We start from the raw sequence: 18,505 nt of genomic DNA on the forward strand, positions 1-18,505 counted from the left end.
ATGTATGTGATTGAATTTCAATGGGACATAAACCATGTAGTTTGGATTTTTTCAGTCAAATGAAAACCTTACCATAACAACTTTTTGAAAGATGGACTTTCTCAAGTAGTTCCCATGCTCACTGTATTCTGATACCAATGAGCTAAGCATTAATTTCTTCCTCAATGGCATTTATGACACTTAAATCAAGATATGTTAAGAAAATCCATTAAATAGGGGGTGCACGAGATTATCCCAAAATTGGGACTCAATTTTTTGTTTAACTCCAAAATGGGTCAGAAAAATCGCAAACAAGGAAAGGAGGGAGGTAACTGAATGCCAGGGTCAAGACTTATTGTTAGCCAAAAGAGTTCCAGGGATACACAGAATGGAGAGATCAAAAACTTTCAGGTAAAATGGCATGATCTGTACTCTTATTTATGCCTTGATATTGGATGAAATCAATAATCCCACTACCTACCAATATAGAATACATAAATCTCATATTTTGTGACAAATGCAATTTTTAGACTCATAATTTTTTTCTTCTGAATTGACCAATTTGAAAAAATCTTCAATATTCCATGAATTCTCATTGCAAGTCAACCTACAATACCTATGCTGCCATGCAAACATTTCTGGCACAAGAAAATTCAGCAAATCAAGACGAGACACTTACCTGAGCTGTCATTTGGAGACAATTTCAACGTGGAGGCCAATGTTGAAAGAGATTTGAGTGCAGTCTTGCGACAATCAGCCCAAGCAACAGTCTCAGGAGGACTATAACAAGTTGCACATGCTGCCAATGCAGACACAACTTGAGGCACAAGTCCTTGAAAAGCAAATGCTGGCATTGCTCCTACAAGGAGAAATAAGATATGTATTAAAGATGTTTAAAAAGAAAAAGATAAATATATAGTACAAAATCAGCCACATCAATACCATTTATCACATCAATACCATCATACGATCAAAGATTTCTAATTAATACCAATGACTAAATATTTGAGTAATATAAAGTATTTTTACATTAAATTCCAACAAATATTACATACTATGCCTATTTAATCCCACATACAGGAGCCCAGCATATTAAATAACCATTAAGCTTGTTCCGATTAAAATTACAATATAACTCACACATTACCACCACAATACAATTCCAAAATGATCTCTGCAGAGCAATAACTTGAAGGAAAATGGAATGGCTATTCTTAGGCATGGCTATCAGGGTAAATTTAAAAATCATGGGCTATAACTAGGGCTGTTTGAGACTCTCGACCACCCGAGAGTCTTGACGGTCGAGACGAGAATTTCATTTCTTGGCATTGATGGGACGAGACTCTAGGTGCAGTGAGTCTCGCCTGGGTTGAGAATCTTGATGAGACTTGAGAAGTCTCGCCCCCTCGAGAGCTCTCGACACCCGTCGAGACTCCCAGCTCCTCGAAAAACATAAAACTATTTCTATTTTAGACATTGAAAATAATAAAAAAAAAAAAAAGATTATTTTAAGACATGATATATACTTCCAAAACCAAAAATAGTTGTAATATAAGATTGACATTGACAACTTAAGCATATTTTATTATTTAATTAACCAAAATTGACAGGTAACCATGAACCTTAGTTACCATACATAAACATTTAAAAAAGGTATATAAAATTCTATAAAATAAGACTATGATCTCTTCTTTTTTGTTAACTTACAAGTGAATGTTTCTTTTACATTATATGTATTACTATAATAAGAAACATTGATGTAACCCTTAAACATGTCTATATATCAAAATTACATCCTCAATTTCATTTTAAGCCCTGATAATGGTTTGTAAATAAACGGAAATATCGTAACGTTTACATTTCAATTTGAAGACCTACACTCCATGATTCAAACTTTATATTAAATATTGAGGTTAGGAGAAGGAAATAATTTTTTTTCCTAATCTCTTGTTGGGAACTTCATTAGCATCATGCACACTCTTTAAAAAAATTGGATGCAGAGGGTAAATCATTAAATAAAATACTTTTATAGTGTGAATAAATCCGTAAAAGTCGTAAGGGATACCTTTGTAAACTCTATCATCGACTGATTGCGGTATTATCATCGACTGATTGCGGTATTCATCGTAAATTCTCGCCTTACCTGGGAGTCTCGTCAAGACTCTCCCTGTGCTGAGAGTCTCGTCCCGACAATGCCTAGAAATGAAAGTCTTGTCTCTACCACCGAGACGAGACTCTCGCACAGCACTAGCGATAACACTGTAACTCAAAAGCTGGAATTAGAGCTGAAAAATATTGGGCACTTAAAATTAGCAGACACAGGTTCAATTAACATGAAATTTCCTAACACAGTGAAAACTATGCTCCAACATAACTATTGGTTATTTTAATACACTGGTTACCTTCTGAGATTGATACAAATCGCTAATAATAAAGAAGAACTCTCGTGAATAAAAAAGAAATTTATTGTTAATTATTTTCCTCAAACATAGCTCTAGCTCACTGACATGATATCTTTAAAGAATACATAGTTCATTCTTCAGTTACCACACTAGAGACAAATCTTATTTTACAAGATTCAAAATAAGTTTACTTACCCACAGCTAGTGAGGAGCCAACCTTTTCAATACGGCTGCCACCCAATCCCTTGATCAGACGCTGGACGAGCTGTGTACACTGTTCCTTACTGTCTTTCATATACTCCGTCAAAAATGCTGCAAGAGTGGGAGCTGCTCTTTCCCGCACTGATGCCTCTTTGTGAACCAAACATTCCTCCAAGGATTCACTCCACTGAGCTGATCATAGAGCCAGAGTAAGCATCCACATTCAGAGAAAAAATGCAGTTGAATGAACAACATGAATAAAATATCTCATGAAAATTATCTTGCTTGAGTACACAATAGAGGTAAAGAGAAAAGGAAGTGGGTTTTATAAATTACAGCCTGTATATTCAACAACCACATTTCTCAGCATCCAATCATTTGCAATCCACTTAGAATTTCAACAACATTCAGATTTAAAAATACACAACAAAAGGAGGGCAAAAATTATCTGTACTAATGGAGGGAACAAAAAAATAATAGAAAAAGAGAGAGAAATTATTCATGATCGTATCCATTGTATGCATGATTGATTTCCATGTCATGCTTTTGCTATATCTTTTGCTCCCATTCAATTGAAATGCCTTGGAGCTTTAGAGAATTCACAATTCAGGAGAAAGCCAAATCTGGTAATTAAATGAGACAGCGTAAATCCATCAACAATCAGTTAATTGCATTTTTGCATTTGTTTCTGTATCACCTATTCTCTATAACTATTCACACGTGCATATTTAAAATGTACATATCCACAGTCATAATCATCCTGTCTTACCTATGACTGGTAATGAGTGGAGTGGAAGATGAGCCAAAGATGAGTTCTCAATAAGCTTCAAAACAGCACACCACATAAGCTCTCCACCAATCCCACGGAAATATCCACAATTTTTTGCCTTTATTACAACTTCTTGGACTCCTTCAAGAACTCCGGCACCTTAGATTAACCATAATATGTATATTGAAGATTAAATAAAGAAAGACAAAGTTAACACAGTATCAAGACAATGTAAACTATTCATTAACCTACTGGGGTAGACAGAATTACCAATAGGTATAAGAGAAAAAAATTTTATTGCACAATAAATAATTTTTCTTTATGAATCAATACTCAATAAAATTCAAGGTTTTTATAGAAATAATATTCACACGCTGAAATGACATTAAGAATAAACAACAAAAATTTCTTTTTTTAACATTGAGTGGCTAATTTTAAGGATCTATACATATTAATATTTAAAAAAAGATGGCACTTGGCCATTTAAACAAATCCATAGAATTAAAGATACTGATCCTATGATTTGTAAAACAGAAAAAATTTCAATGCCTAGTTGGTGCTAATAGAAAGTATGCAGAGTCACATAAAGAGTAGATAATAACAATACGGTATACATGGAAATTAGCTTTGCATGGATTTTCCAAGCATTGCAATCAATGCGTGAGGCTTGACAGTAAAAATAGCAAAAACATTGTGTACTGAGCAAATATGTAAATCGTACTAAATGTTTGGCAGCAAATTAGAGGAAAATGGAAAACAGTATGCATTAAAAAATCATGAAGAGAATTGCATCAGCAAATGAAGTATTAATGAGCTAATAAATTAAAGACGAAAGAGCTGATGGGACGATTGTTGTGTAAGTGTAAATTAGAGACTCTTAGTGAAGAGCTGTAGCATAGGCCTCACCATATGGACTTGTTGATAGGGATGAGAAAAGACTGAAAGTGTTCAAGATGTGGGTATGGAGGACAATAAAAAAGGTGAGATAATAGAGAGGAAAAGAAACTTCCAAGTATGAGACATATGGGTGAGTTGAGAAAATTTTGAAAGGAGAAATAGACAAAATAGGATAGGGTCTGTACGTGGAACTATGTCAGAGAAAAAAAAAGGAAGCAGGGAAGGTAAGGAAGAGGAATAGAATATATTGACACAAGAAAGAATGAAGAAGTTCCAATGTAAATTCAAAAGTGAAGTTCAATATAGAAAGGGGAACAGGGTGGGTTGATTCACCAAATGATCAACGTACACCTACCTTCATAAGTAGAACACCTTTAAAAAATCAATAATAATAACACTCACCAAGAGCAATCGAATCCTCACCACTACAACAGTCACTGAGAGCAAGCACAACTTCAGCCAAGGACAAAACTGCACCATGCCTCCAATCCAAGTGACTAGATGTAAAGCGTTTCATAACCTTAGGCAGTACATCAGATGAAATGTAATATGGGTCTCTTTTAGTTAATACACCTAGTGCCTGAATGAGAATAATGAAGCATAGGTATGGGTTAATGCTAATTCTTACATTAATCCTCCTGCCATTCAAAATTAACAATAAATCACAATGAATGTGCATAATTTAGCATTGATCTGCTTCTTTAGAAGCAGATATACGTATGTATAAGTATTACCAAAACCTGATCAATCATGACCAATGGCATCTATCCTATTTACATTAAATTATCATCGTCAGTTACAGTTTTCCAAAAGGTATACTTCAGCACCCACAGTCAATTTCAGTCAAATTATACCTAAAAACAAAATAACTAGGGTTACCTTGGCAGACAAGTCTCTCACGGATGCATCCCAATGATTTATCTTTCTCTCCACTAGATGGTTGATTAGAGGCCGCCTATACTCTTCAAATCCTGCAACAAAGTAGCTACAGAAGGGAAATATATGTTAGTATGTGAGTTAACAGAAATGGTAACAGAAAAAATTGATAAGAGGCAATGAATTTTAATTATTTGCAATCAATAATGCAAAAAATAACATTAATTGATGTGGTTCTACAAACATAGTATGTATAGGTTTTAACCATTTTGAAGAATTACAAGCAAAATCTTGGCCATAACCCAAAAAATAACCTTCAATTATGAAAATTTATACCACTATTTTCACATTGAATTCAGCCATTCAGAATTAAAATGAACAAAAACTTGTCTAAAACCCCTGCAAAATATACTTTTTCCTTCAATACCTGCTGCCTTCTCCTTATTTATAAACACAAAATTTTTAATAATAAGCCCAGTGGTGGGAGAGTGGTGACCCAGTAGGTAGAAAAGAAAGCTTTGGACTCCTCACAAAGGAGTTTTGGGCTCAAACCTAAGTCGAAACTTTCACACACCCCTAAAACAAAAATACAGTAGACTCTCATTAATACGAATAATATTATTACGAAGTTCTCATTATTACGAAGCAAATCGTTAGTCCCGACAAAAAGACCAATCCAATCTATAGTAAAAGAAATGTTATTATGAAATTTATTATTGCCGAATTAAGAAACTCTGTCCCGGTCCCGTCGGTCACAAAAAGAATTTTATTACCAAGTTCCACAAATAAGAAACGGCATTTAGGAGGATATACACTACACTACGTTGTAATAACAGCGCTACAAGTTCTCCTCGTTCACTGTGCCAAATAGCATCAATTATGATTATTTCTTCAGTAGGAGATACTTCAGTATGCATGCAACATCACATAACAAGCTTCATTCCTGTGGAATCATGGTGACCCACTCATTACCATTTGTAAATTAGACCTACAGTTTGTCCTCTTCCTACGCACATTCAATTTACGAAATTTCAAAGATACGAACATTCGAAAAATTCAAGGGTGGATGAAATTACAAATTTGGCACCTTTCGAAAGGGCCGATTTGATGCGGTGTGGCGTAGAGGAACTCACACTTAGGGCATGATCTGAACAAAGTATCATCCTATCTGTTGAGAAGTCAGAAACTGTTCAGCGTTTTGCTCGTTCTAGCCTTCCTGTGGATAGTGATCTTTTTGGCTCCAGCTGCAGTAGCAGATTAACTCATCACAATCATGAGTTAATGCATAAATGTAATGAAGTGTTGCATTCTGAAGGATAACCACATGTTTTGATGCCTAGCATAGGTTTATCAACTTAAGAACAAGGTCTTAGAATGCATCTTATTCATATACCGACAACTTACTGTACTTGGGAAGATATCAACCATCGATTGCATCATGTCGCATTCTTCTATTGAAACCAAATAAAGTTTCTTGTTTTTATATATTTGCATGTAATTTAATTGCGTATGTAATATACGTGAGTCTGAAGCTATTTTTAAGGGCAACTAAAAGTACGAGATATTGAAGAAACAAGAAATTTTGATGAAGTATGTTTTATTATGGTTATTCCTAAAAGAAATGTTCAGACGAACTTCTTTATCACGAACCTCCGGTTTTTCGGTCCCGCGAACTTCGTAATAACGAGAGCCTACGGTATTCAAAGAGTGAAGTGGCTCAGAGAAAATAACTAGCCTCCTTACCTATAATGCAAGAAATTCACATGCCTGTAGTTCAGTCTGATGCGAGTCCTATCCTAAACTATCCTAACCAGATTTTGGGTTAAACCACTGAGTGAAACCATTCATGTACCATCATGTAATAATAAATTTTCATGACACATTCCACCACACTTAGTCTCATTAATCTCCAACTTTTTGTCTCATTTCTATTCCACATAAAACTATTCCACATAAAACTAATGAACATGTCTAACACCAGTTTTTCTATAAATACTGGAACAACATCCCTTATTTTTCAAAATGTCACCTAATTCCAGAAGCACAACCTCTGAAATTAAAATATATAATGCACGGCCATACCTGATTTTCAAAAAGCTGTTATTACGGCTGCCAAGAGCAAAATAATCAGCTATTGTCACAATTTCAATGCCATGAGGAAAAGTTCCCTGCCTTCCAACATTCTCTTGGAAAGCTGCAGATGCAGCTCTTCTGCAGTTTATCTGAAGAATGTAAAAGATATAATTATTGTATGATACAATTAACAGGAAGGTGCAAATTATGTGCGTCAAGGGGGAAGAATATCCATACTGTACCTCACGATCAAACACAGCAACACACAACAATGCAGAGGCAATGGTCTGCACATGAGGTCGCAAAATAGGTGGCTCAAAGGCTCGTGCTAAGGACCAGGCAACATAACAGGCGGCATCTCTCACAGATGCACCAACAGCAAAATTGTGTGCTCGAACATCATCATAATCCAAGCCTCTTAATACTGCAGCGACAACATCAGGCAGGCGAGAAGGGAGAAGCAATCCACGACGACCTGAAGAGAGTGTAAGATATGAACATGGTTTAAACTAGAGATGGGTCGAATAGCAGATTTCTCGAACTCGAATATCGAATTCGAATATTAAATCATTGCTCGAATATTCGAATTCCTCGAATTTCGAATACCTCGAATACTAAACGATGAATGCGGGAATGTTTGACACGGTTGCCTATGCAGCAGGAAACACAATATTTTGGGTAGTAATTTTGATTTCCTTTAAAGGATTCGAACAGGAATTTAGCTGATTAATGGAATATTTTAATTTTATGGAAACAATTGGGCATATAGTTGATTCAACTAACATCTCTTTCAAATATTCTAAGGGGACGCACCACCTCGCGAAAAATGATTGCATGCCGTCTCGGAATTTACACAGCTACGATGGATTTCTGTCAGATGTATACATCCTTATCTACCAAACGCCATTTCAGCAGCACGCCCATCTGATACTCGGCTTCATCCAACATCTTATTTTGAACAGGTAGCTCACTTTACCCCTACTCCTGCTGTCAAGTGCTAGCAGACAATCTGAGGCGTTTTGCAAAATACACGCACTTCTCCACCGGATTTTCTTCAATTATTTTCAGTCCATCTTTGGAAGTTCTCATGAGATAAGAAGATGAATTTGAATAGCTATCAGGGAGAAACCAAATATCCTGAGAAAATATCCCTTCGTCTGTGACTGTAACAATAGAGATTTATAGCAAAACTCATACATTGTAACTTGATATATGTTTTCGGAAAAAAATACTGCATCAACATCCGAGAAGCTCTGCTGCTCATATCGAGTCTCCCCAGAATGCTAAGAGTCTGTCGTATTTCTTCGTCTTTCCGACATTTATTTTCTTGCGTAAAATGCTTAAATGAAGCCAGAAATATGTCGTGTTTGGTCTTATTCTTTTTTAAATTACGCGCACATTAGTAATATTTCAGTCCAATAAAGGTGTAACACCAATTGTCGAAAGTCATTGTTAGACACCTTTTGGGCTAGTAGATGACTCATGCAGCAGCCGACCTTCAGACATGGGGGAACGTCGAAGCAGGTAGGCAGAAAAAGGTCAGTGGGTGAGAAGAGAAGGAGGGCGTGAAACACATTTTTATTGTTCTCGTGTAATTTGATATTTTTTCGAAGCTAAGGTCTTCGTAATAAGATCCCTGTGCGAGCTGGGACCTTTTGTTTGATTTTGGAGAAGAGGAAGCGTCAGAGTGGGTGAGGTAAGTGCTGAATGGAGGGGGATAGCGGATCGTGGGAAATGCCCTAATGTTGCTATTCCACGGCACTGAGTTTCTCCCTATGGTAGTTTCATCTCCTGGTGAAGATTTTTAAATAAGACTCATAAATTGTAATTTGATACATGTTTTTGGAAAAAAAATACCACATCAACTTCCGAGAAGCTCTGCTGCTCATATCGAGTCTCGGCAGAAATTTAAGTCTCCATCGTATTTTGAAATTTATTTCCTTGCAGAAAATGCTTAAATAAAGTCAGAAATGCGTCGCGTTTGATCTTATTCTTGTTTAAATTACGCGCACATTACTAATATTTCAATCCAATAAAGGTGTAATATCAATTGCAAAAAGTCATTGTTAGACACCTTTTGGGCTAATAGGTGATTCATGCAGCAGCTGACCTCCAGAAACTGGGAACTTTGAAGCAGGTAGGCTGAAAAAGGTCAGTGGTTGAGAAAAGGGGGGGTGCGAAACACGTTTCTATTGTTCTCGTGTAACTTGATTTTTTTTCGAAGCTAAGGTCTTCGTAATATGATCCGTGCACGAGCTGGGACCTTTTTTTATTTCGGAGAAGAGGAAAGCCTCAGAGGGGGGGGGCTAGTGCTGAATGGATGGGGATAGCGGGTCTTGGGAAATGCGCTAATGTAACTATCCCACGGTACTCAAGCAGCAGTTGACCTCCAGAAATGGGGAACTTCGAAACAGGTAGGAAGAAAAAGGTCAATGGGGGAGAAAGAAGGAAGGGTGAAACACGATTCTATTATTCTCTTATTTTCCGAGTCAACTACCAAGGACAGTGTACGGTGCGAAATTCAAAGTATTCGAGAGCGTACCTTTAGCATAATTATTCGAGACCTCGAATATCGAATACTTTCTAGTACTCGAGGTATTCGAGTATTCGCGGATACTATTCGCACATCTCTAGTATAAACATAAGGTAATTTTACAGTACAATATATCCGCCTGTACCAATTAAAGAGACATAATGTAAAGCAATGCATATTAAAAAACACACAATAAGAACCACATACTGAGGAGTGAAATTACTTTTGAGTAACTTGACATCATTGTAGTGAAGTTTTCATCAAGACAAATACTCATCATAATCCACCTAAACACAATATCCCTGTGATGAGCATGATGAGCAGTGTAACCAATGTAAATTAGTGTTCACAATAAGTATACAGTGCAACCTCGATATAACGACACCCCACGGTGCACTAATAAACACTCGTTATAGCGAATTGTCGCTTTACCGGAGGTGGAGCAAATAATAGCCAATATACCTGTTGCAAACAGATATACAGGAACAGGAGTGGTGCGGCGACAGATAAACATCTATCCGATAAACGTAAGCATAAATTCAGACGAAAGGCGATTTTTTTTGCGTCACTAAATTTCCTTACTCAAATAACAGCTAACTATTCAAACAATTTATAAGCGCCGCACTGAATAAAAATCATGCAAAGCATTGTTTCGTCAATCATTATATTTATCGAACGACAGTTTACCACATAAATTTGAGACTGAGCACTCCATTAACTTCATTTCTAACAGATCGCTAGCAGTTACAGAGGTTAAGGAGTCTTGATGAAAGTCTTCCGGCAGTGTAACCCTCGCTATGGCGAAAGCCAACGCCGAAAGGGTCTCGTAAAAACGAATTTTTTAACACGCTTATTATAAGGTCAATTGACGGTGCATTGGCTATCTCTCGTTATAGCGGGGGTCTCGCTATAGCCCGTACTCGCTTTAACGAGGTTTCACTGTATTAGACTGTGCATGTGGGAGTAAAAGAATGAAACTTTTACATTACATCCAATGAATGGTGTTAGGCATTGGGGTGGCTCTAACCTGATCCATAACTCATTACATTAGAAGCGTCAGAGTCAGAGTTAATAAAATGTACCGTGTAACCACCCAACTAGTGCGAATGCATGCACGGAAAATAGAACCTGTTCTAATTTGGTTCATGCATTCGTACATGTTCCGTTCCGGTCCACAAAAATCATTCACGCAAGTTTACAACTGGAATAAACCACTACATAATTATTTAAATCTTATGAAAATGATAGGAAGTAACAGCCTAAGTTAAAACTTAAGCATTTATATGTAATCACTTTCTGACAACTCTATGAATATGATTATTATACTACCTAAATAAGAATAAATGCATCACTTCTACATACAAAAATAGTCTAGGGAGCAATCAAGCAATTCCTAGTTCAGAGGATAGCTTGTATTCCCAATTATGAACATAAACATGACATCTTGTTAAGGCCTGTTTACACGGTACATTAACACGTACGGGTTAATGTCTAAATGTATGAACGCGAGAATGAACACCAAAATGTACCGTGTAACCACCCAACTTGTGCGAATGCATGCACGGAAAATAGAACCTGTTCTAATTTGGTTCATGCATTCGTACATGTTCCGTTCCGGTCCACAAAAATCATTCACGCAAATGTACATTAACTCGTACGTGTTAATGTATCGTGTAAACAGGCCTTTAGAGCCAGTATGATATGGAATGCAAAAGACACATGTAAAGCCAGGAGAATTGGAAACACGACAAATAATTTTAATCCATTATAAATGCATTTTAACAAATGGACAACTTGATCTGAGAACTAAGAGATAATGCCGATGGTGGACATTTACTAACATCAAATTAGGGAAGATTAGAATGTATAAATCCCAGGATAACAAGAAAACTTCTGATAGATTAAAAACCTTTCTTGACTTACCTGTATTTAGGTTTTAAGAAGGAAAATAAGTAGAGAAAAAAGGGAAATAAATTTGAAGATAATTACCCAGTTCAGCCAAAGCAAGAGATGCCCCATGCCATGCACCATCCGGCTCTCCAGGAGAAAACAATTCCAAGACAGTGGCAAGTATCTCATCCGCCATATCTAGAGGGAGTCTTGCAGAAAGACGGCCTAAGCCTTTGGCAGCTGAGTAACGGACACGGGTATCACAATCTCGAAGACCACCAATCAGCTCGCCCACAACATCCTCAATTTCTGCAGGCACCTTGAATCAGGAAGTAACAATTTTTGACCATTAAAATAAAAATGCAATAAGAGAGAAAGCAAAAAAAAAATAATATTCATATAAAATGATGCTTTGGAGAAAAAATTTTAGTGAACAACTAATTATGAAATCAATTCTACTATCACCACAGTAAAGAATAACATAAATTTCCAAGGCAAAATTTTTAATTAACACATTGACCACCTCGCCACTTGTAATGACTGGCAGTGAAACTAACCGCCTTGCAATGCCACTCATATTGACCGACAACAAAGCAACTGAATCCCAGGGTACATACTTCTTGTGCCAAGGGTTACCGTGAGAGATTGATTTGATATGGATCACAACCGATGTGGTCACTATGGCCAAATTACCTCAAAATAGAGTAAAATTTATTTTAGATTCATTAGAATGATGTATCTACATGACATGAATCAATAATACATAGCTAACAGAGAAAACACAGATGGCATCACAGGAAATACAGTAAATTCCGGTTATTACGCGCCTCGCTTTACCGCGGTTTCGGATATACCGCGGGTCTCACCATGTCCCCCGAGATGATTACATTGACCTTTTCTTTGAGGTAGGTAACTTTGTGGCGAATTTTATCTCGGCGTGACTACCGACGCGTCGCAACTTCAAGCGACTGTATTAACGCGGTTGGCGACGTATTCCATACATTGTTTCGTAGCCATAAAAAAAACTCGGTAATGCCTGATCGGTCGACATTGAGTCTTGTGAACTCGAGCTGAAAAGTGTGTTGCACGGCTATAATAATTTTCGAGATTCTGGGAGATTGAGATAATTCTCATTCGTACGTTCGCACCGCGGCGCTCAAACCAAGGTAGGTACTCAATGCTCACAGGCTTCGAGCATTTAATAATGAATGGGCTGTTTTACCTTTGTCTTAATATGAATATGAAAATTACTTTTTTACGAAAATTTTCATTGATTTTAGGGTTAAAACGATGTCTGCCAAAAGGAAAACTTACACAATAAAAGAAAAGTTGGGCATAATCGACAGAGTGAAACGCGGTGATTCAAAATCAAGTTTATTCAGGGAGTTTGGTGTTCCTGAAGGAACTATTCGTGGTTGGATGAAAGAAGAAGATAAATTACGATCATTCGTTGATCAAGTGGATGACGAAATAGGACTTGATAGAAAAAAGGCCAGATTGAGTGCTGCTGGTGATGTGGATGAATGTTTGTTCACGTGGTTTGTTCAGAAGCGCAGTGAAGGTGTTCCATTATCCGGTCCACTTTTACAAGCACAGGCAATTAAATTAAATAAACAAATAGGTGGTGCTCATGATTTTGTTGCTTCTGCTGGCTGGCTATCGAGGTGGAAAATTCGCCACGGGGTAGCGCAAGTTAACATGCAAGGAGAATCTCGTTCCAGTGACAGTGAAGCAGCTAGAGAATTCTGTGGGACTTTACGCAAGATGATTGATGAGGGTGAGTACACTGAAGAGCAATTGTATAACTGCGATGAAACCGCTCTCTACTACAGATTGCTTCCAACAAAATCACTTGATATTAAGAAGTCGGCAAATAAATCCGGAATAAAAATGAGCAAAGAAAGAGTGACTTTATTACTGTGCGGGAACAAATCAGGAAGTCACAAGTTAAAACCTCTGTGTATTGGTAAAAATCGAAGTCCTCGGTGCTTCAAGCACGTTAATATGACAGCACTACCCATAAATTACAAAAACAGTCAGAATGCCTGGATGACTCGAGACATTTTTTTATCTTGGTTCAATGAAGATTTTGTTCCATCGGTTAAGAGCCACTTAAGATCAAAAAAGTTAGAAGAGAAGGCTCTACTTCTGTTAGATAACTGTCCGGCCCATCCGTCTTCTGAGCTCTTGATATCGAGGGATGGCAAAATAGTGGCTTCGTTTTTACCAAAAAATACGACAGCTCTTATTCAGCCCATGGATCAAGGGATAATTAGAGCATTTAAAGCCCATTATCGGCGGGAATTGCTCACTAGTGTCATAAATTCAGAACTGCAGGTACAAGAATATCTGAAAACAGTCACCCTGAAGAATATGGCTTATAATATTGGATTGGCATGGAAGAAAATAACTTCAGCTACAATCCTAAATTGCTGGTCAAAGTGCGAGTATACAGCGGGCGATAGCATGGAAGACGAAGACGAGTTTTTGGGTTTCACGGAAGAGGACGCACGGGAAGCTTCAGATGTTCTTTCTAATAAACTATTTGTGAGTGATCTCGAGGCCTGGGTTCGCGAAGACGAGGAAACTCCTGTATCTGCTTATAAGAGTGACGAAGAAATTGTGGCTGCAGTCCAGAGCCGCGCAAAAACAGCTGCATCATCGGAAGATGAGAGCGAGAATGAAGAAGACGAATGTGAGGACGAGATGCCCAAAATTGTCCATTTATTACATAATATAAGTGAATTGATGAATTGGTTGGAGGGACAAAGTGATTGCGATAGTATTCATCTGTTGCACTTGCAAAGCATAAAAAATTACGTGACAAAGAAAAGCCATCAACTATCGCGGCAAAAGAAAATATCAGAGTATTTTAGTAACTCCCGTTAAAGTAGAGCGTCTAAATCATAAAATAAATATTTTAATAATGTATTACGCAAATAAATTGGCTATAAAAATTACCTATAAGGGGTTTTTTATTGCTTCCCACGTATTTCCCGTTATAACGCGGTTGTCCGATAACGCGGGTGTAAACTATGTCCCCCTAGACCTGCGTTATAACAGAATTTTACTGTATGTACCATGGCAGTCATTGTATTGATCATGCTTTGAGAAATAAAGATTAACAGATCTCACAAGGATAAAATTTTGAGAGTAGAAAGGAAGAGCAATGACCCCTATGCTCAGACATTCAAAACAATCTATAATCTCCTGGAGAAAACATTTATAAAGGACTTAAGAACTGTGTATAATAACGCGAAATATTATGCAGAATGTACAGTCACTGCTATTTGTGCAAACCATTAGACACATCGTAATTGAAGAGCAATAGGCATCGTCATTTACTTAGCTCAAGTGGGAAAAACATGAACCTTGACAAAGTCACTAGGAAAAGTATCCATTATTTCATATTTGTATTGATTGTATTGCAATAATTAACTACTTTTATTAATCAAGAATATTTTCATATTGAAAGCATTAATACGGCGTTTGAACCATAAAATCACTTTTTCTGTCCTTATATGGGATTTCTCCCGTAGCACCTCTTCAGGGACCAAGAAGATGATAGTTTTGAGCAATAATTTAAAAAAATTATTCACTTATTCATTTTTCCATAATTTCACTATAACCCTCAATGTTTCCACAGCTCTCATTGCATTGAATACCTAAAAAAACTACTGCTATCACGACTCTTTGAAATCCAGAATGTCATAGACCCAATAATAGTTCAAGTGATGAAAAAAAGGATACACAGAGTGATAAAAAAAAGCAATGAAAAGCCCTCTCACACTTCACATCCCCGAATATTATCCTTTGACTCAGGATAAAGCACTGCATGGCATCACTTGCTCGACGGGGGAACAGAGTTCATACATAATACATGGTGTCCACTGCAAAGCAAAGAAAACTTCCCTGAGATTTCCATGTTTCACAGAGGAATGGCTTTGCTTTCAAGGGTGTCATCTAGTGCTAAAAAATGGCATTTTTGGATGAATATTTCTCAGAGGGAAAAATTACCGATTGCAGGAATAGTTTTGAAGTAATTTTAATGCTGTGTGAAACATCTTATGTTAATATGTGAAGGAGATCAAGCAAGAAACTATTCTTGAAATGGCTAGTTATAGGAAGAAATCTTCCCTTAATACATTTACTGTGACATGATCCACTGGTGGGTAACACCTGACTTCCTCTCTGTGAGTCAGAAAATTCAACATTTTTCTTCATTGGCTGTCACCATTTTGAAAAATGAGATGATAGAGACATAAAACTTGGTGTGTCTATAGACTACATGGTACCCTATGTGGTTAATCTGTCCCCAAAAAAACATTTTTTTTAAATTTCAAAATCGTCAACCGGATTTCGATGACCCTCGGGTATACAAGGATAGGCGAAAAGAAATTTTCTAAAAATTTTAAATAATTAGTTAGCGAGAGGCACCTAAATATCACCACCCTTAATTTGTCATACGATTTCGGGAAAACTGTCACAATAAGGGTAATCAGGGTAAGTTATGGCCCACCGGGCTAAAATTTCATCAGTTTTTACGTATCTTTCACCATTTAGGCTTTGCGGCCCACGCAGCCTGGCACCAAGAGTGGCGCTATGCAATGCAGCTTGCGCGACGCAGCGCACTAGACGGCTGAGGCCGTCCCCCTCCCCTCCCTCTCCTCCTCACCCATGGTCACCCGCCATGTTCTCATGCTTCAGTGACTCTCTCTCCCTCAAATTCAGATTTTGAACTCGTTTCGTAGACCAAATCATCTCGGTACGTATGGCAATCAATCTTAACTTTATTTTGGAAAATCTTAACTTTATCATTTTCCAAAATTGGGAAATGATTTGCAGCAAATATTGCTTATGTTCCTCGTCGTTAGTAATACTGCTATTGAATTCCGTGATAAGGGCCACCTCCCTCTCGACTACATCATTCAACACCTTGAAATGTTTGATGTGCTGTCGAACTGCTAGGTAGCTTTCTATCGTTTCCCAATCCTTAGGATCTTCGTTGAGAAATTCATGAGGTGGCTCAAGAGTTAAGAAAAATTCATGGAACCTGATGATACAAAAAATGATAAATATTGAGTGTGAACGTTTTTAGGCACGGGTACTCCTTTCAGACACTGAATGGAATAATTTTCACGTTCATGCATTTGTCTCACCATTTTTCTATTAATGTGAAACAGTACCCTATGATCAAAAAATGACAAGCACTGTAGCTCCTCGCCTATGTACCACAAATGGTTAGAGAAATTTTCTTTAGCGATGAAGAGTAGCTCATTGAATTTTGGCCTCTGATCAGTGACACTCAGAGGCTTGAGGAATTTCAAGTCATTAAAGAGAGCCATAACCGCCACTGGTGTTGTAAACCAATACCACACGTACACTATCAATATAAATGCACATAAGCATTTCAGATTCATCTTGTGTTCTGCTATAATCTGCTGGCATTGTCTGCCAAAGATGAACATCAAAAGAGCGTATATTGCACGGTTCATCCACCGAGGTTCATGGGTGTGTGGTGGAGCTCTGATTTTGATGCCCGTTGGAGGATCTTCGCCATGGAAAATGATGGTAACGTTCAACAAATGTTACCACTCTGTCTCTAATATACAGACGCTTATGCACACTTACACACAAGCTGGAATTGCAAGTGTTTAGGAATTATTGCAGTGCAGATCAAGAGCAAAGTGCACGGAATAACAGCAAAAATCCATGTAAACGAAGCTGCCCCACAGCGAACTGATTTTGCCATTCACAATGAAGGTCCGAAAGAGAAGCGGGCGTGAGAATGCAACAGAATGCCAATTACAGCAGTGGTATCAGCTTCTGTGCTTTCGCAGAAGACGATTTTGGGGCTTGGACATCAGAACTTACAAAACCATGCCTGGCGAGGGAGGAAGGTTGTACACTCTGGAGGGCCAGTGAGAGAACCCTTTCAAGTTGCTACCAACCCCAGCGCCACAGTAAATTCTATGATTCTAAGCTCGGAAGTGGAACGCGTTCGGAGGGGCACTGGTGTTGATATGCGACTGTCCATCTGTAGCATTGTTCCACGGACGGACTGCGGCCCTCGAGTTTGGGACAGGATTTCCTGGATCAACAAGAGGCTGTGGGAACTCTGTGTGAGCATTGGGGCAGAGTTTGTGGATCTTCGGCCGGTGCTTAGATCGTGCCGGGCTCCCCTCAATTCGTCTGGGGTGCATTATTCCAAAGAGGCGTCGGAACGGGTGGATTGTAGGATATTTGAGCACTGTAGGTATTTTTTAGACTAGAGGGTAGGTCATCTAGCGGTGTTATCAAAGATTTAATTGAACGTAGCCTCCGAGGAAATCCACAACGCGAAATATATAAGAAAGTAAGCTTAGAAGCGTTAACGCCGGACAATAGCGTCATTATTCCCAAAACGCGTGCTTCAGAGAAAGAAAAAATATCAAATATTATTAGTACTGCCAATAAAATTCTCCCGCTGAGTATACAAAAGCCTAGAAAAGAACCAACCGAAACTCTAACTACAAAATATGACATTAACCTTGTTGTAGTTAATTGCCGTAGCGTAAAAAACAAGCGCGCTGAAATCGAGCATATTTTTCAGGACGCAGACGTGGTCATGGGGACAGAGAGCTGGCTTACGGAAGATATAAGCGACAGCGAAGTTTTTCCTCCAGAATATAAAATTTACAGATGCGATCGACGCAATAGAACAGGTGGCGGAGTTTTTATTGCAGTTAAAACCCATTTACAAAGCGCCGCCCACGAAATAATTGACAACGAAATTGAAAGCGTATGGTGTACAATTAAACAACGAAACAAAAGGAGTATTCATGTTTGCTCTTTTTATAGACCGCCGAACTCTGAAGTCGATATTATGTACCTTCTAGAAAATCA

At 37.8% G+C, this 18,505-nt stretch overlaps 1 protein-coding gene across 2 annotated transcripts in view; it reads right to left on the reverse strand.

Moving 5' to 3' along the window:
• Positions 1 to 18,505, reverse strand: part of LOC124171366 (tubulin-specific chaperone D) — a 73,159-nt gene that overhangs the window by 14,150 nt on the left and 40,504 nt on the right. For both annotated transcript variants that reach the window (XM_046550544.1, XM_046550537.1), the window contains exons 6-13: positions 11,720 to 11,939; positions 7,440 to 7,672; positions 7,207 to 7,346; positions 5,128 to 5,233; positions 4,651 to 4,828; positions 3,352 to 3,510; positions 2,577 to 2,774; positions 659 to 838 (exon numbers count right to left, since the gene is read on the reverse strand). In XM_046550544.1, coding sequence (XP_046406500.1) covers positions 659 to 838; positions 2,577 to 2,774; positions 3,352 to 3,510; positions 4,651 to 4,828; positions 5,128 to 5,233; positions 7,207 to 7,346; positions 7,440 to 7,672; positions 11,720 to 11,939 — 1,414 coding nt within the window. The remainder of the gene's footprint in view (positions 1 to 658; positions 839 to 2,576; positions 2,775 to 3,351; positions 3,511 to 4,650; positions 4,829 to 5,127; positions 5,234 to 7,206; positions 7,347 to 7,439; positions 7,673 to 11,719; positions 11,940 to 18,505) is intronic.

The sequence above is a fragment of the Ischnura elegans genome, chromosome 1 (assembly GCF_921293095.1).
Source record: "Ischnura elegans chromosome 1, ioIscEleg1.1, whole genome shotgun sequence".
Lineage (NCBI taxonomy): Eukaryota > Metazoa > Arthropoda > Insecta > Odonata > Coenagrionidae > Ischnura > Ischnura elegans.